A 20,197-nucleotide genomic window follows, 5' to 3' on the forward strand; every position below is an offset into this window, starting at 1 on the left:
TTTTTTATGACAAAAACTCACAAATCGGCAGTATTTCCCCCGCCCCCGCCCAATTATTTTTAAAGTACAATATCAGATGTGAAGTAATCGGAGCCCTAAATAGGTCAATAATTCATAACAACATTGATTTTGATTCATTATTATTTTTTGAACAATGACAGTTTAAATAGAAAAATACCAGTGAAATTCCCAGGGATCCAAAAGTGCCCCCACTCATAAAAGTGTTAAAAATATGTCATACATTATTTCCTATTTTTTCACTTTCAACGCTTAAATCTCTTAATCGACTTCAGCTCTATCCATAGATTTAGGGCTGCGACAACTAATCGATTAAATTCGATTATAAAAATAGTGGCGATTAATTTAGTCATCGATTCGTTGGATCTATGCTATGCGCAGAGGCTACTTTTAAATTTTTTTTTTTTATAAACCTTTATTTATAAACTGCAACATTTACAAACAGCTGAGAAACAATAATCAAAATAAGTATGGTGTCAGTATGCTGTTTTTTTCCCAATAAAATACTGGAAAGGATAGAAATGTAGTTTGTCTCTTTTATCCGATTATTAATCGATTAATCGAAGAAATAATCAACAGATTAATCGATTATCAAATTAGTCGTTAGTTGCAGCACTACATAGATTTTACGTTTTTAATATTTTTGTCATGTTTTTTGTCCATTTTATAGATAGATAGATAGATAGATAGATAGATAGATAGATAGATAGATAGATAGATAGATAGATAGATAGATAGATAGATAGATAGATAGATAGATAGATAGTACTTTATTGATTCCTTCAGGAGAGTTCCCTCAGGAAAATTAAATGCAGTAGACTTATTTTTTACCTTTAGGGCTTCCCTCAAGTTTCATCCTGGGGACCCAGAAGGGTCTCAGGCATAATTTTTTTTTTTTTTTAAATAAGTCATATTAATTAAAAACATTTTCAACACTTAAATCTCTCGATCAACTTCAGATCTATCTGTTGATGTAAAAATCTTTTTCATGTTTTATGCCCTTTTTTTATGACAAACACTCAAAAATCGGCAATATTTCCCCCTCAATTATTTTTAAAGCAGAAAGTCAGATGTGAAATAATCGGAGCCCTAAATAGGTCAATAATTCATAACAACATTGATTTTGATTCATTACTATTTTTTGAGCAATGACAGTTTAAATACAAAAATCCCAGTAAAATTCTCAGGGATCCAAAAGGGCCTCCACTCATAAAAGTGTTAAAAATAGGTCATACATTATTTCTTATATTTTCACTTTCAACACTTAAATCTAAAAAAAAATAAAAATGTTTTATTGGGGGTTTATTTTATGCCCATTTTGTTATACAAAACTTACGCACAGAAATTTCACCCAAAAATATTTCAAAATAGAATATAATTTTTTGAGTCATTTTTATTTTCACTTTCAACGCTTAAATCTCTAGATCAGCTTCAGCTCTACTCGTCGATTATATGTTTTGAATATTTCTTAATGTTTTTTTGTTATAGAAATTAGAAATGGCAAAAACACAAAAATAAAACTAAATTAAAATAAAACGGTTAAAAACGTTCCTGAATGACATTCTGACAATAAAATTGCATTTGTGTACAAACAGTGGGGTCTTTTTTTTTTTTAAAGCTCATTTTAATTATGCAAGCGAGTAATCACCTGTGACTAACCATGATTCATCCAAATTCCAAAATGTGATGAATCTGATTTTTTTTTTTTTTATAAATGTCAGCATTTGAGCTTGGGGTTGGGTTCGCGGAGGCAACAAGTAAGAAAAAGGCTTTTTTCCCCCCTGGACATAGCGTGCATGTTACATAAACACTCTTGCCTGTATTTTCAATGAGCGAAAAGTGGCGCCGGTACTTGCAGTTAGAAAATGCTACCTTTGATTTTCCCGGAAGCCATCACCCTCTCTTTGTCTCTGTGGGTGGAGGCGGGGGGTCACAAGCATCCACACGCCGAAGTTGAAGCTCCTAACGTGTACGGATCAGCCTCAAAACGTAATCACGTGTGCCTCGTCCCATTTCTGACGTCTCCTAAAAGTTTGCTGAAAATCTGCCAGCAGTTTTTGAGGTATCTTTAGCGGACTGAAAGAAACCGAGTGAAACGCTAAGACTCTTGCACGTGAGGTAACGTCGTAGAAATGATCCGAATCAGCCCCAAAATCAAATTGTCGTACCTTGCTCCGGTCAGAGGTGCGTCTTAGAAATCACTTTGTGTGATCAGAAACACTATATAGCTTCAGGTTGCTAGACAACCACTGAGCTAGCCTTTTAGCTACGCAGTTAGCGTCCGCCTTGCCTTCATTCCGAGGACTTTAATCAGCCGAAGGAGGCTTTGTTTACGCAGAAAGTCGAATTGTGATGAGACCGAAAAAGATGCCACAGTACACCTTTATTACAGCGAAGGTGAAGGAACTACCGGGACACAAGCCGGTGAAGGATCGCCTCGCACTGCTAGTTTGTGCTCACGCTAGCGGTGACTACTTGAAGCCACTGCTCGTTTATCACTCCGAAACTCACAATGTGTTCAACAATCCCACAATTATTTTCCTTTTTTTGTTTTTTATTTTTGCAACATGGTTGTTAACGTTTTGGAGTGTACCAATGAGACTTGTGTGTGTGTGTGTGTGTGTTGACATTTAAGTTTGCAGTAATGCTGTTGTGTTGCTTGGATAAACACATTGATTGTTGTGCCACCATCCCCTTGTAATGCTGGTCTGATACCGTATACACAATATGTATAGAGATGTCCGATAATATCGGCCTGCCGATATTATCGGCCGATAAATGCTTTAAAATGTGATATCGGAATTTATCAGTATCGGTTTCAAAAAGTAAAATTAATGACTTTTTAAAACGCCGTTGTACGTCCATCCATCCATCCATCTTCTTCCGCTTATCCGAGGTCGGGTCGCGGGGGCAGCAGCTTAAGCAGGGAAGCCCAGACTTCCCTCTCCCCAGCCACTTCGTCCAGCTCCTCCCGGGGGATCCCGAGGCGTTCCCAGGCCAGCCGGGAGAGATAGTCTTCCCAGCGTGTCCTGGGTCTTCCCCGTGGCCTCCTACCGGTCGGACGTGCCCGAAACACCTTCCTAGGGAGGCGTTCGGGTGGCATCCTGACCAGATGCCCGAACCACCTCATCTGGCTCCTCTCGATGTGGAGGAGCAGCGGCTTTACTTTGAGCTCCCTCCGAATGACAGAGCTTCTCACCCTATCTCTAAGGGAGAGCCCCGCCACTCGGCGGAGGAAACTCATTTCGGCCGCTTGTACCCGCGATCTTGTCCTTTCGGTCATGACCCAAAGCTCTTGACCATAGGTGAGGATGGGAACGTAGATCGACCGGTAAATCGAGAGCTTTGCCTTCCGGCTCAGCTCCTTCTTCACCACAACGGATCGATACAGCGTCCGCATTACTGAAGACGCCGCACCGATCCGCCTGTCGATCTCACGATCAACTCTTCCCCCACTCGTGAACAAGACTCCGAGGTACTTGAACTCCTCCACTTGGGGCAAGATCTCCTCCCCAACCCGGAGATGGCACTCCCTTTTCCGGGAGAGAACCATGGACTCGGACTTGGAGGTGCTGATTCCCATCCCAGTCGCTTCACACTCGGCTGCGAACCGATCCAGTGAGAGCTGAAGATCTTGGCCGGAGGAAGCCATCAGGACCACATCATCTGCAAATAGCAGTGACCTAATCCTGCAGCCACCAAACCAGATCCCCTCAACGCCCTGACTGCGCCTAGAAATTCTGTCCATAAAGGTTATGAACAGAATCGGTGACAAAGGGCAGCCTTGGCGGAGTCCAACCCTCACTGGAAACGTGTCCGACTTACTGCCGGCAATGCGGACCAAGCTCTGACACTGATTATACAGGGAGCGAACTGCCACAATAAGACAGTCCGTTACCCCATACTCTCTGAGCACTCCCCACAGGACTTCCCGGGGTACACGGTCGATTGCCTTCTCCAAGTCCACAAAGCACATGTAGACTGGTTGGGCAAACTCCCATGCACCCTCAAGGACCCTGCCGAGAGTATAGAGCTGGTCCACAGTTCCACGACCAGGACGAAAACCACACTGTTCCTCCTGAATCCGAGGTTCGACTATCCGGCGTAGCCTCCTCTCCAGTACACCAGAATAGACCTTACCGGGAAGGCTGAGGAGTGTGATCCCACGATAGTTGGAACACACCCTCCGGTTCCCCTTCTTAAAGAGAGGAACCACCACCCCGGTCTGCCAATCCAGAGGTACCGCCCCCGATGTCCACGCGATGTTGCAGAGTCTTGTCAACCAAGACAGCCCCACAACATCCAGAGCCTTAAGGAACTCCGGGCGGATCTCATCCACCCCCGGGGCCTTGCCACCGAGGAGCTTTTTAACTACCTCGGCAACCTCAGCCCCAGAAATAGGAGAGCCCACCACAGATTCCCCAGGCCCTGCTTCCTTATAGGAAGACGTGCTGGTAGGATTGAGGAGGTCTTCGAAGTATTCCCTCCACCGATCCACAACATCCGCAGTCGAGGTCAGCAGAGCACCATCCCCACCATACACGGTGTTGACACTGCACTGCTTCCCCTTCCTGAGGCGGCGGATGGTGGTCCAGAATTGCTTCGAAGCCGTCCGGAAGTCTTTTTCCATGGCCTCCCCGAACTCCTCCCATGTCCGAGTTTTTGCCTCCGCGACCGCTGAAGCCGCACACCGCCTGGCCTGTCGGTACCTGTCTGCTGCCTCAGGAGTCCCATGAGCCAAAAGAACCCGATAGGACTCCTTCAGCCTGACGGCATCCCTCACCGCCGGCGTCCACCAACGGGTTCTAGGATTACCGCCACGACAGGCACCAACCACCTTGCGGCCACAGCTCCAATCGGCCGCCTCGACAATAGAGGTACGGAACATTGTCCACTCGGACTCAATGTCCAGCACCTCCCTCGTGACATGTTCAAAGTTCTTCCGGAGGTGGGAATTGAAACTCTCTCTGACAGGAGACTCTGCCAGGCGTTCCCAGCAAACCCTCACAATGCGTTTGGGCCTGCCAGGTCTGTCCGGCATCCTCCCCCACCATCGCAGCCAACTCACCACCAGGTGGTGATCGGTAGAAAGCTCCGCCCCTCTCTTCACCCGAGTGTCCAAAACATGAGGCCGCAAATCCGATGACACAACTACAAAGTCGATCATGGAACTGCGGCCTAGGGTGTCCTGGTGCCAAGTGCACATATGGACACCCTTATGTTTGAACATGGTGTTTGTTATCGACAATCTGTGACGAGCACAAAAGTCCAATAACAGAACACCACTCGGGTTCAGATCCGGGCGGCCATTCTTCCCAATCACACCTCTCCAGGTTTCACTGTCGCTGCCAACATGAGCGTTGAAGTCCCCCAGTAGAACGAGGGAATCACCCGGGGGAGCACTCTCCAGTACTCCCTCGAGTGAATCCAAAAAGGGTGGGTACTCTGAGCTGCTGTTTGGCGCGTAAACGCAAACAACAGTCAGGACCCGTCCCCCCACCCGAAGGCGGAGGGAAGCTACCCTCTCGTCCACCGGGTTGAACTCCAACGTGCAGGCTTTGAGCCGAGGGGCAACAAGAATTGCCACCCCAGCCCGTCGCCTCTCACTGCCGGCAACGCCAGAGTGGAAGAGAGTCCAGCCCCTCTCAAGAGAAGTGGTTCCAGAGCCCTTGCTGTGCGTCGAAGTGAGTCCGACTATATCTAGCCGGAACTTCTCCACCTCACGCACTAGCTCAGGCTCCTTCCCCCCCAGCGAAGTGACGTTCCACGTCCCAAGAGCCAGCTTATGTAGCCGAGGATCGGACCGCCAAGTGCCCCGCCCTCGGCTGCCGCCCAGCTCACACTGCACCCGACCTCTATGGCCCCTGCTATGGGTGGTGAGCCCATTGGAGGGGGGACCCACGTTGCCTCTTCGGGCTGTGCCCGGCCGGGCCCCATGGGGACAGGCCCGGCCACCAGGCGCTCGCCATCGTGCCCCACCTCCGGGCCTGGCTCCAGAGGGGGACCCCGGTGACCCGCGTCCGGGCGAGGGAAATCTGGGTCCTTGGTTTGTGTTCTTCATCGAGGTCTTCGAGCTGCTCTTTGTCTGATCCCTCACCTAGGACCAGTTTGCCTTGGGAGACCCTACCAGGGGGCATAAAAACCCCCGGACAACATAGCTCCTAGGATCATTGGGACACGCAAACTCCTCTACCACGGTAAGGTGGCAGCTCAGAGAGGGAGGCGTACCGCTCCGTTGTACGGAGCGGTACATATCCGGTAAAACACGGATATAAACCCAGTCAGCAGCCTGTCCCCTCTCACAACACAGGAGTTGACGACTGCAGCATGAGAGGTTTACTGGCGACGCTTGATGACCTCATCAAACCGCCGCGAGCGCAGCATAACAACAACAAGAGTGTGTTGTTGCCGGTGCTGTAGCCGTGGCTAACAAGCGAGCTCGCTCGATGAATGACTAACGACACCATGTCTATGGTTTGGGATTATATTAAAGTGTGTCTGACGGATAAAAAACTGGCAATTTGCAATGACTGCAAAAAGTTGGTTATGCGTGGAGGAACCAAGACGTCTTCCTTTAATACGAGCAATTTGATCTCCGACCGATCCAAGAATTATAAGGAGATACATGATGAATACAAGCGGAAGATGGATGTGAGCCCAGTTTATAATTTCCTGTTATACAGTATACCAGGCAGTCTTGCACTAAATGAGGACTATGTTATTGTTTACTTTATTACTCTAGTATACTCTGGACTGAAGCTGTGTGCCTTCATTGTTTTTGTGGCTGTTGTTTTGAGGCATATTTAAAAAAAATAACTTTCCCATAGTTGTAGTGGGTATCAGGATTATATCAGGGAGAGCATATCCCAAATTCCAAGCTGCTGTTTTGAGACGTGTTAAAAAAAATAATGCACTTTGTGACTTCAATAATAAATATGGCAGTGCCATGTTGGCACTTTTTTTCCATAACTTGAGTTGAAGTTGTTCTCTTATTTTGGAAAACATTGTTACATTGTTTAATGCATCCAGCAGGGCATCACAACAAAATTACCGTAGGCATGATAATGTTTTAATTCCACGACCGTATATATCGGTATCGGTTGATATCGGAATCGGTAATTAAGAGTTGGACAATATCGGAATATCGGCAAAAAAGCCATTATCGGACATCTCTAAATATGTATATACCGGTACACTGTAAATTCCGAACTATTAGTTGCTACTTTTTTCCAAGGTTTTGAACCCTGTGGCTTATAAAACGGTACGTATATTTATGGATTTTGTCTTCGCTGGCGGCCGTATTGCAAATAGTTTTCATTAAACACACACAAAGACACTGAAATGGTGTGTTATTGTTTGTGCTATGGCGCCATCTTTTGGACGAGTTCGCTCACTGCAGGTGCTGCTGGGTGAAAGTGAAATCCTGCTATTTAGAGCTTGGAACAGGGAGCAGAAGTGCCGTTCTGTCTTCTCATCGATCCATAGCGTCTCTACTCGTATGGATTCTTCATTCATCACTCCAAGCGACGTTTGTAAGTTTTACAATATAACTAAAACAATTCTTACTTACTAAACCGTCCCGTGTGTGATGTTTGCAGGAGTGTTTTCATGCATATTTGTACGTGCTATCGTCATGTAATGAAGCCGCACTAAAAGAACACCTCCAGGCAACTTCAACCCTAAACTAACACCCTCCCCCTTCCACCTCCCTGGATTGTAAATAATTAAATGTAAATAATCAAATGTAGATACTTATTCTTATGCTTTCTGATCGCTCTCTCTCTCTATGTCCACTACTTGCTGTACATATCCTACCAAGTCAGTCCTACACTGTTTCAATGTCCATTTCTCTGGTGATGCAATTGTTGATGACTGAAGTGTTGATATCAACCAAACCTAACCCCCCCCCCCCCCCCTCCACATCCCACACCCCGGATTGTAAATAATGTAAATAATTCAATGTATATACTCTGATGATTATCTTGTGTGATGACTGTATTATGATGATAGTATATATCTGTATCATGAATCAATTTAAGTGGACCCCAAGTTGAAAAACTTATTCGGGTGTTACCATTTAGTGGTCAATTGTACAGAATATGTACTGTGCAATCTACTAATAAACCTTTCAATCAATCAATCAATCAAAAGCTAATGCTAATATGTTAACACTTGAAGTGAATTAATTAACTCATATTATGTTTTGCATATGGTGAATGTTCATATTTACCTTGGAGAAAGGAAACCACCAAGTTTAGTTAAATAGTGGTATAGATAAGTCCCCTTAGTTTGATAGTCGCAGGTGGATAGGATCACTTCTCGTAGGAAAAGAGGCTCTAATTTGGACTTTGGAATGCAAAAGTGATAACCATATCCTTGAGAAAAGACTACCTGGCTAGCTCAACGCCAACATTTGAGTCCAGACACTTACACACAAACATCTCCTTTTATGGTCAGGATGCGCTCTCCTGACTTAGCACACACACCCAGAGACAGAAAGGAGGAATATAAAAACTGATGGTTTGGCTTTTCCAGTTAGGAGTGCCTCATTTTCTTGATCTGACCTCCTCTAGGGAACTGCAGTCCTGTATAATAACGCTTTGGTTCAGTGAAGAGTCTCCAACGTCTCTTTTGATCCAGCCAACCTTCTGTTCGGACGAAGACAACAAGACCAAAAATATTCATCACACGTTTACTATTGTCTGTGTTAGTATTATTAAATGTAAATAACTTGTTTCACATATACAGTACAGGCCAAAAGTTTGGACACTCCTTCTCATTTCAATGAGTTTTCTTTATTTTCATGACTACCGGTATTTACATTGTAGATTGTCACTGGAGGCATCAAAAGGTGACTACCTCTTGAAGTTCATCGAGAGAATGCCAAGAGTGTGCAAAACAGTAAGCAGAGCAAAGGGTGGCTATTTTAAAGGAAGTAGAATATAAAACATGTTTTCAGTTATTTCACCTTTTTTTGTGAAGTACATAACTACACATGTGTTCATTCATAGTTTTGATGCCTTCAGTGACAATCTACAATGAAAAAAGCATTGAATGAGGAGAAGGTGTGTCCAAACTTTTGGCCTGTACTGCATATCTGCGCCTTATTTTCCAGTGAGACTAATATACGGATGTACTGTATATCTCCGTCTTATAGTCCAGTGCGGCTAATATACGGATGTACTGTATATCTGCGCCTTATAGTCCAGTGCGGCTAATATACGGATGTGCTGTATATCTGCGCCTTATAGTCCAGTGTGACTAATATACGGATATACTGTATATCTGCGGCTTATAGTCCGGTGCGACTAATATACGGATGTCCTGTATATCTGCACCTTATGGTCCAGTGCGACTAATATATGGATGTCCTGTATACCTGCGCCTTATAGTCCAGTGCGACTAATGTGCGGATGTGCTATACACCTGTGCCTTATAGTCCAGTGCGACTAATATACGAATGTCCTGTATATCTGCGCCTTATAGTCCAGTGATACTAATATACGGATGTACTGTATATCTACGCCTTATAGTCCAGTGCGACTAATATACGGATGTACTGTATATCTGCACCTTATATTCCAGTGCGACTAATATATGGATGTACTGTGTATCTGCGCCTTATAGCCCAGTGCACCTAATATACGGATGTACTGTATATCTGCGCCTTATAGTCCAGTGCGACTCATATATGAGCGTGCTGTATATCTGCGGCTTATAGCCCAGTGCGACTGATATACGGATGTACTGTATATCTGCGCCTTATAGTCCAGTGCGACTAATATATGGGTGTGCTGTATATCTGTGCCTTATAGTCCAGTGCGACTAATATACGGATGTACTATATATCTGTGCCTTATAGTCCAGTGCGTCTAATATATGGGTGTGCTGTATATCTGTGCCTTATAGTCCAGTGCGTCTAATACAGACGTACTGTAAATCTGTGCCTTGTAGTCCAGTGCGACTAATATGTGTATGTACTGTATATCTGCGCCTTGTAGTCCAGTGCGACTAATATATGGGTGTGCTGTATATCTGCGCCTTATAGTCCAGTGCGGCTAATATATGGATTATTTTTATTTTGTTTTACATTTTGATTTAGTGGGTGCAGCTTATATACCGGTGCGCTCTATAGTCCAGAAATATGGTACACATTAGTCTTCACAGTGTGCAGTTTTTCACTAAAATAGGGACTTTTGTCGAGGCTAGAACCAATTATTCATGTTCACATTGATTCTTACGGGGAACTTTGCTTCGCTATACAAACTTTTTGGGTTTACGGAAGTTTGTCCACCAAGGTTCCACTTAACTAGCAAATTCTAAATTTAATAAAATAAGCTATATAAAAATGTGTTTAATTTAGTTACTTGCTGTAAAATATTGTCACTTCCATAGTCTACTGCAGTGTTTTTCAACCTTTTCTGAGCCGAGGCCCATTATTTTCATTGAAAAAATCCCAAGGCACACCACCAGCAGAAAACATTAAAAAATTAAACTCAGCAGCCGATATTGACAGTGGAAAGTCGTTCTCGCAATTGTTGGATAAAAATTCAAACCATAACCAAGCATGCATCACTATAGCTCTTGTCTCAACGTAGGTGTACTGTCACGACCTGTCGCATCACGCTGTGACTTATTTTGAGTATTTTGGTGTTTTCCTGTGTGTAGTGTTTTAGTTCTTGTCTGGCGCTCCTATTTTGTTATTGATTGTCATGTCATTTACGGATGTACTTTGTGGACGCCGTCTGCTGCTCCACACGCTGTAAGTCTTTGCTGTCGTCCAGCATTCTGTTTTTGTTTACTTTGCAGCCAGTTCAGTTTTATTTTCGTTTTGCATAGCCATCCCTAAGCTTCAAAGCCTTTTGTTTATTTTTGGTTTAAGCATTAGATACCTTTTTACCTGCACTCTGCCTCCCGCTGTCGTCTGCATATTGTGATCACGACAAACCATGTTCCTGACGTCTACAAAGCAATTAGCTACCTGCTGCCTCCTACTGATATGGAAGAGTATTACACCGCTACTCTGCCGAGCTCTTGACAACACAGACCATCAATCAATCAATCAATCAATGTTTATTTATATAGCCCTAAATCACAAGTGTCTCAAAGGGCTGCACAAGCCACAACGACATCCGCGGTACAGAGACCACATAAGGGCAAGGAAAAACTCACAACCCCAATGGGACGTCGATGTGAATGACTATGAGAAACCTTGGAGAGGACCGCATATGTGGGTGACCCCCCTCCCTCTAGGGGAGACCGGATGCAATGGACGTCGAGTGGGTCTGACTTAATATTGTGAAAGTCCAGTCCATAGTGGATCTAACATAATAGTGAGAGTCCAGTCCATAGTAGGGCCAGCAGGAGACCATCTCGAGCGGAGACGGGTCAGCAGCGCAGAGATGTCCCAAACTGATGCACAGGCGAGCGGTCCACCCCGGGTCCCGACTCTGGACAATAATTACTGGTTTGCAAAGAACATTTTAAACCCAATTAGGTGAAATCACATAATTTCCCACTGCACACCAAACAATATCTCACGGTACACTAGTGTGCCGCGGCACAGTGGTTGAAAAACACTGGTCTACTGTTAAAAAGTATCTAATCGGCACTCGAAAACGGACCGAATCTGAGGCCAGCAAAACATTTTTTTGGTAAGTCATCAACTAAGGCAGTGTTTTTCAACCACTGTGCCGCGGCACACTAGTGTGCCGTGAGATACAGTCTGGTGTGCCGTGGGAGATTATCTAATTTCACCTATTTGGGTTGAAAACATTTTTTGCAAACCAGTAATTATAGTCTGCAAATGATGTGTTGTTGTTGAGTGTCGGTGCGGTCTAGAGCTCGGCAGAGTAACCGTGTAATACTCTTCCATATCAGTAGGTGGCAGCCGGTAGCTAATTGCTTTGTAGATGTCGGAAACAGCGGGAGGCAGCGTGGAGGTAAAAAGGCGTCTAATGCTTAAACCAAAAGTAAACAAAAGGTGAGTGCCCCTGAGAAAAGGCAGTGAAACTTAGGGAAGGCTATGCAGAACAAAACTGGCTGCAAAGTAAACAAAAACAGAATGCTGGACGACAGCAAAGACTTACTGTGGAGCAAAGACGGCGTCCACAATGTACATCCGAACATGACGTGACAATCAACAATGTCCACACAAAGAAGGATAAAAACAACTGAAATATTCTTGATTGCTAAAACATAGTAGATGCGGGAAATATCGCTCAAAGGAAGACATGAAACTGCTACAGGAAAATACCAAAAAAAGAGAAAAAGGCCACCAAAATAGGAGAGCAACACTACACACAGGAAAACAGCAAAAAACTCAAAATAAGTCATGGCGTGATGTGACAGGTGGTGACAGTACACCTACTTTGAGACAAGAGCTATAGTGATGCATGGTTAGTTATGGTTTAAAGTCCATCCATCCATTTTCTACTGCTTGTCCCTTTCAGGGTCGCTTCGCTGGAGCCTATGATTTAAAGTCGTATACAACAATTGCGACAACAACTTTTTACTGTCAACTGAGTGTCGTTTTTTTAATGATTTCTGCTGGTGGTGTGCCTTCGCATTTTTTCAACGCATAAAATGTGCCTTGGCTCAAAAAAGGTTGAAAAACACTGAACTAAGTAACCCACAGTATTGATTGCGTAACCCCCCTGGAGGAGGTCATTAAAAGGGACAGGATGGATGGTTTGTGGTTTCTTCCCACAACAAGCACTCTTGTGTTGTCGGCAACGCCGCTTTAGAGTCCCGGGCTTCATGGCACAGGTACCGTTTTCATACAACCCTGCATCCCATGTCAGCGCCAACAATGAAGCCATTCTCGTGAGGCCCCGCTTGGGATGGGGTTTCCTCTGGGAGAGGGATCGGGTGTCGCTCCTGGCCCGCACGCCACCTTACGAGGAGACGCCGGGCTCTCCCGCCCTCGCCCGCCCAGGTCGTGCCAGGAAACGCACGGGAAGCATTTTTGATCGGTATCAACCTGCCCATTGAGTTGCGGGAGTTTCTGAGTGGACCTGGTGGGACTTTCTGCCCCTCCCTGGTCCCACGGAGCAGGCAGGGCTCGTCTGATAAGAGCACCTGCCAGCCGCCACTATTTATGGAGGGTGTGTTCGCACCCGCACACCCTGCCCTTACCTGGCCGTCTCCTTCCACTCCATCTCCTGCCCGTTGACCGACAGCAACTCGTCCAGCTCGGTGAAGAGCTGAGGCGGCGGGGGGCCGTCATCTTCCTCGCCCAGGATGAAGCGGATCCTCTCCGCCGGGGAAACTGGAGGACGGGAAAAGAAAAACTCAGGGATCGCCGGCGGTTACGCAACATCTCCATTCATAGCTTCTGTGGAACCCCCCGTCACTTCCTGGTTTCATTTCCGGAACATACCCTTTATCTTGGGTAATGAGCAGGCTTGGTGTTGCGCAACAACCAAATCGGTTTACTACACTGCAAAAACTGAAATCTAAGTAAGATTAAATATCTCAAATAAGGGTGGATATTTGCTTATTTTCTGTCTGATAAGATCATTCTTTTCACTAAGCAGAGCATTTTACTTGTTTTAAGGGTTTTGGTCCTAAATGATCTCAGTAAGATATTACAGCTTGTTGCTGAGATTTTATGACCTATATTGAGTAAAACATGCTTGAAACTAGAATATCAAATGTTGCAAAGTATAAAACTACTTTATTAAAGTAATAATTTCTTACTTCAAGCATGAAAAAAAAATGATGCCGAGCGCATATCATTATGTCAAGATAATGGCACTAGCATTTACTTAATTTAAGAATATTTTCCAACATATTGAGCAAAAAGGTCTCTTTTTTTTCTACCAAGAAAAGTGCACTTGTTATACTTATTTTAAGGTATTTTTGGGTTCATTGAAGTTAGCTAATTTTACTTGTTTTTAGAAAGTCTTGAAAAGCCAAATTTTCCTGTTCTATTGGCAGATAATTTTGCTTAATTCAAATAAAATATCCCTCATTTTTATTTATTTTTTTCTTGTTTTTGAACACTGACTCTTTGCAGTGTAAATGTTTTCCCTAATTTTTTTAAGAGCAACAACTTTTTTTTTATATACACAGTCATATCCTTCGCCACATTGCGCTTCAAAGTTTGCCACCTCACTTCATCAGAGAATTTTTTTATTTTCTTTAGAAGTGTAGCATGTTTAGCGATTCCTCGTCCTTTTAGTCCTCCGGTGATAATGGTACATAAAAACATACTTTATTTGCCGCCATGGAGGCCACACTGCAAAAACTGAAATCTAAGTAAATTTAAATATCTCAAATAAGGGTGATATTTGCTTATTTTCTGTCTGATAAGATCATTCTTCTCACTAAGCAGATTTTATGTTCGAGTGTTTTACTTGTTTTAAGAGTTTTGGTCCTACATGATCTCAGTAAGATATTACAGCTTGTTGCTGAGATTTGATGACCTATATTGAGTAAAACATGCTTGAAACTACAATATCAACTGTTGCAAAGCTGTGTCATCAACACTCACAAGTATAAAACTACTTTTTTAAAGTAATCATTTCTTACTTCAAGCATGAAAAAAAAATCATGATGCCGAGCGCATATCATTATGTCAAGATAATGGCACTAGCATTTACTTAATTTAAGAATATTTTTCAACATATTGAGCAAAAAGGTCTCTTTTTTTTCTACCAAGAAAAGTGCACTTGTTATTAGTGAGAATATACTTATTTTAAGGTATTTTTGGGTTCATTGAAGTTAGCTAATTTTACTTGTTTTAGAAAGTCTTGAAAAGCCAAATTTTCCTGTTCTATTGGCAGATAATTTTGCTTAGTTCAAATAAAATACCCCTAATTTGTATTTATTTTTTTCTTGTTTTTGAACACTGACTCTTTGCAGTGTAAAAGTTTTCTCTAATTTTTTTTAAGAGCAACAACTTTTTATATATATATATATATATATATATATATATATATATATATATATATATATACAGTCATATTCCTCGCCACATCGCGCTTCAAAGTTTGCCACCTCACTTCAGAGATTTTTTTAATTTTCTTTAGAAGTGTAGCATGTTTAGCGATTCCTCGTCCTTTTAGTCCTCCGGTGATAATGGTACATAAAAACATACTTTATTTGCCGCCATGGAGGCCACACTGCAAAAACTGAAATCTAAGTAAATTTAAATATCTCAAATAAGGGTGATATTTGCTTATTTTCTGTCTGATAAGATCATTCTTCTTACTAAGCAGATTTTATGTTAGAGTGTTTTACTTGTTTTAAGAGTTTTGGTCCTAAATGATCTCAGTAAGATATTACAGCTTGTTGCTGAGATTTGATGACCTATATTGAGTAAAACATACTTGAAACTAGAATATCAAGTGTTGCAAAGCTGTGTCATCAACACTCACAAGTATAAAACTACTTTTTTAAAGTAATCGTTTCTTACTTCAAGCATGAAACAAAAATGATGCCGAGCGCATGTCATTATGTCAAGATAATGGCACTAGCATTTACTTAATTTAAGAATATTTTTCAACATATTGAGCAAAAAGGTCTCTTTTTTTCTACCAAGAAAAGTGCACTTGTTATTAGTGAGAATATACTTATTTTAAGGTATTTTTGGGTTCATTGAAGTTAGCTAATTCTACTTGTTTTGGAAAGTGTTGAAAAGCCAAATTTTCCTGTTCTATTGGCAGATAATTTTACTTAGTTCAAATAAAATACCCCTCATTTTTGTTTTGTTTTTTCTTGTTTTTGAACACTGACTTTTTGCAGTGTAAATGTTTTCCCCCATTTTTTTTAAGAGCAACAACTTTTTAAAAAAAAAATATATATATACAGTCATATCTCTCGCCACATCGCGCTTCAAAATTTGCCACCTCACTTCAGAGAATTTTTTAAATTTTCTTTAGAAGTGTAGCATGTTTAGCGATTCCTCGTCCTTTTAGTCCTCCGGTGATAATGGTACATAAAAACATACTTTATTTGCTGCCATGGAGGCCACACTGCAAAAACTGAAATCTAAGTAAGATTAAATATCTCAAATAAGGGTGATATTTGCTTATTTTCATACATATATAATTCTTCTCACTAAGCAGATTTATTAGTGTTTTACTTGTTTTAAGGGTTTTGGTCCTAAATGATCTCAGTAAGATATTACAGCTTGTTGCTGAGATTTGATGACCTATATTGAGTAAAACATGCTTGAAACTAGAATATCAAGTGTTGCAAAGCTGTGTCATCAACACTCACAAGTATAAAACTACTTTTTTAAAGTAATCATTTCTTACTTCAAGCATGAAAAAAAAAAAAAAATCATGATGCCGAGCGCATATCATTATGTCAAGATAATGGCACTAGCATTTCCTTAATTTAAGAATATTTTTCAACATATTGAGTAAGGCTGAAACGACGCGTCGACGTAGTCGACGTCATCGGTTACGTAAATATGTCGACGCCGTTTTTGTGCGTCGGCGCGTCGCATATTTACGTCACTCTACTTTACTGTCATGGCGGAGCGCAAAGCAGACGATGCGAGCGAGGGGAAAAAAGCACGCCAAAAGTCGTCAAAAGTGTGGGAGTATTTCAATAAACGGCCTAATAATGTTGTTGTATGCACACTGTGTCGAGCGGAAATGGCCTATCATAGCAGCACAACGGCTATGAACGCACATTTGAAAAGAAAACCCCCGACAGCGTTCTTGCCATCACCATCAACAAGTCAATCGTCCGCGTGCGTATACGTTGTCATTATTACACAAAAACATGAATGTGTCATTTGTATCTGCGTTGTAAATTCATAAACTAAAGCACCGTTTCGCTCTGAGAGGCGCGTTTGGCGTGCCTGTTCAGTGTTTACAAAGACGCGCTCCTCTTTAACGCTGTGGAGAGGCGGCGGCGGCGAGCGAGCGGCGAGGCCGGGCGCGACGCCGCAATCGTGCCCAGGTGCGCGATCCGCGCAGTTGGAAGAGAAAAGACTTTGTGTAAAATTAAAAGATTGTAAACCTGGCAAAGCCGTCTGGCGTTCAGTCTGTCGGTCCTGAAAGAACCCCACGGCACAAGACGTGTCACAAACGCTAACGTTAATTAGTTGTGCAAATACCTTTTACAACATTAATAGTTACATATACTATGTACAAACGAACAATTAACTTTCACTTTAATCATACTATCATTGTTGTGTTATTAAGCAAAATAAGCAATACTTTTACTTTTGTTGAAATGTTTACACTGTACACTTTTTTGTATTGGATGTTTAGCTTTATTTTTGCACATTTTAGCAAATAAGCAATACTTTTACTTTTGTTGAAATGTTTACACTTGTTACAGAATATTTCCGTTTTGCACTTTTTTGTATTGGATGTTTATCTTTATTTTTGCACATTTTAAAGCAAAATAAGCAATACTTTTACTTTTGAAATGCTTATACTATTCCAGAATATTAAGATTTGCACTGGATGTTTACTTTTATATTTGCACATTAAAAAGCAAATAAGCTACTTTTAATTTTGTTAAATGTTAAAAGTTTTAAATGTTTACATTGTTACAGAATATTTTGTCATGTTGTTGTCAATGTTGACTGAGTGGCCATACTTTTTTTTTTGTAAATAAAAGCCATGCCTTTTGAAAAAACTGGCCTACATTTATTTTTTCCTCTTCATTTTAAATTAAAAAAAAAATCGGTAAAAGGAAAAATAATCTATAGATTAATCGAAAAAAAATCTATAGATTAACCGATTAATCGAAAAAATAATCTATAGATTAATCGATAGAAAAATAATCGTTAGCTGCAGCCCTAATATTGAGCAAAAAGGTCTCTTTTTTTCTACCAAGAAAAGTGCACTTGTTATTAGTGAGAATATACTTATTTTAAGGTGTTTTTGGGTTCATTGAAGTTAGCTAATTTTACTTGTTTTAGAAAGTCTTGAAAAGCCAAATTTTCCTGTTCTATTGGCAGACAATTTTGCTTACCGGTAGTTCAAATAAAATACCCCTAATTTTTTTTTTTTTTTTTCTTGTTTTTGAACACTGACTCTTTGCAGTGTAAATGTTTTCCCTCATTTTTTTAAGAGCAACAACTTTTTTTATATATATATATACAGTCATATCTCTATAAAGACATCGCGCTTCAAAATTTGCCAACTCACTTCAGAGAATTTTTTTAATTTTCTTTAGAAGTGTAGCATGTTTAGCGATTCTTCGTCCTTTTAGTCCTCCGGTGATAATGGTACATAAAAACATACTTTATTTGCCGCCATGGAGGCCACACTGCAAAAACTGAAATCTAAGTAAATTTAAATATCTCAAATAAGGGTGATATTTGCTTATTTTCTGTCTGATAAGATCATTCTTCTCACTAAGCAGATTTTATGTTAGAGTGTTTTACTTGTTTTAAGTGTTTTGGTCCTAAATTATCTCAGTAAGATATTACAGCTCGTTGCCGAGATTTGATGATCTATATTGAGTAAAACATGCTTGAAACTAGAATATCAAATGTTGCAAAGCTGTGTCATCAACACTCACAAGTATAAAACTACTTTTTTTAAAGTAATAATTTCTTATTTCAAGCATGAAAAAAAAAATCATGACTTCGACACAATTGTGTCTCATAATTAAAACAGATGACAGCCAAATGGACTTTTCTGTTTTATTTTCAATTAAATAATAGAAAACACATACCGGTACTCATATAGTAGTACAGTTGGCACAGTACAGTAAACTGACAGTTAATATTTAAACATTTAACATGTGACATTTCTAACAATTTTGAACAGAAATAGCCTGTGCACATTTAGGTAAATTCTTCAAAATTACAATATTGGCCAGGGGCCGGGCTGTATATATGCGCACTAATTGACTGAAAGAGCACGCACTTGGCGCGATGATGTCATGTTATCGATGGAAAAATGCATTTTTAGACAATATGATTTGCCTGAGCGGCTAGGAGACCCCGAGAGTAACAAGCGGTTGCCTTGTTGCCTTCCATTAAGAATAGGGATGTCCGATAATATCGGACTGCCAATATTATCGGCCGATAAAAGCTTTAAAATGTAATATTGGAAATTATCGGTATCGGTTTCAAAAAGTAAAATGTATGACTTTTTAAAACACCGCTGTGTACACGAACGTAGGGAGAAGTACAGAGCGCCAAAAAACCTTAAAGGCACTGCCTTTGCGTGCCAGCCCAGTCACATAATATCTACGGCTTTTCACACACACAATTGAATGCCAAGCATACTTGGTCAACAGCCATACATGTCACACTGAGGGTGGCCGTATAAACAACTTTAACACTGTTACAAATATGAATAGCTTGAAAAATGTGGACATGGTGAAAGTTTGAAAAATGGCCAAATCATTTTAGATGAGGAAAAATGTCCCGGAAAACCTGGAATTCCGGTAAATCTGGGAATTTTTGAAGATTGTCAAGGGAAAGCCCACGATTCCCGAATAGGCTGAACAGTTTGAAGTTGGAAAGGTTTGAATCGGATGGAAAATGTGGAAGGTAGAGCGCGCCGAAATCCGGAGAAGAAGAAGTTTAATAAATAGATGAATTTTGGTGCAGAAAACCATATGTGTGAATGCTCCAAAGCATTCACACAATTATATCGCGCGACCCCAGAAGGAAGGAAGGAAGGAAAGAAGGAAGGAAGGAAGGAAGGAAGGAGGAATGCAAGGTGTGTAACATCTTCATCATCACTGCAAACGGTGGTGTGATCAAATATTTCAAACTCTTTTTGACTTGACAGATTCTGGCTCCTTCTTTACTTCTCTGGTGAGTGTCAGACCGTCGCATGACTAAGCGCCTTGGTCACGTGACCCTTTGTCTTTGCACCCCCCCGTTCATTGATTAGACAACTTCATTCTCCACTGACGAATCATCAACAGCACTGCCAGGATTAGCCGGGCTCTACCTGGAAAGTTGCGCAACAGGCCAGCGGCGGCGGAGTCCCGAAGGGGCTCAAACTGAGCTTTTAATCCCGACCTGTGGCACCTGAGCTTCATTTAGCAGCGCTGCTGTTAAAATGCTACCACTTACACCTGCTGCACCTTGCCCGGGGAACGTAGAAGGCCCTCACTTAGGCGACCATTTGTAACGATAAACCCCACTGTGATAGACTTTTTAAAAAGGGACAAGGCAAAAACAATAAAAATGACGATAGCGATGGAAGAAACCCCAATCCAGTACTTTACCTCAAGCAGA

At 41.7% G+C, this 20,197-nt stretch overlaps 1 protein-coding gene across 4 annotated transcripts in view; it reads right to left on the reverse strand.

Moving 5' to 3' along the window:
• Positions 1-20,197, reverse strand: part of LOC133610360 (electrogenic sodium bicarbonate cotransporter 1-like) — a 105,375-nt gene that overhangs the window by 53,658 nt on the left and 31,520 nt on the right. For all 4 annotated transcript variants that reach the window (XM_061966553.2, XM_061966549.2, XM_061966551.2 and 1 more), the window contains exon 4: positions 13,156-13,288. In XM_061966553.2, coding sequence (XP_061822537.1) covers positions 13,156-13,288 — 133 coding nt within the window. The remainder of the gene's footprint in view (positions 1-13,155; positions 13,289-20,197) is intronic.

The sequence above is a fragment of the Nerophis lumbriciformis genome, linkage group LG11 (assembly GCF_033978685.3).
Source record: "Nerophis lumbriciformis linkage group LG11, RoL_Nlum_v2.1, whole genome shotgun sequence".
NCBI lineage: Eukaryota > Metazoa > Chordata > Actinopteri > Syngnathiformes > Syngnathidae > Nerophis > Nerophis lumbriciformis.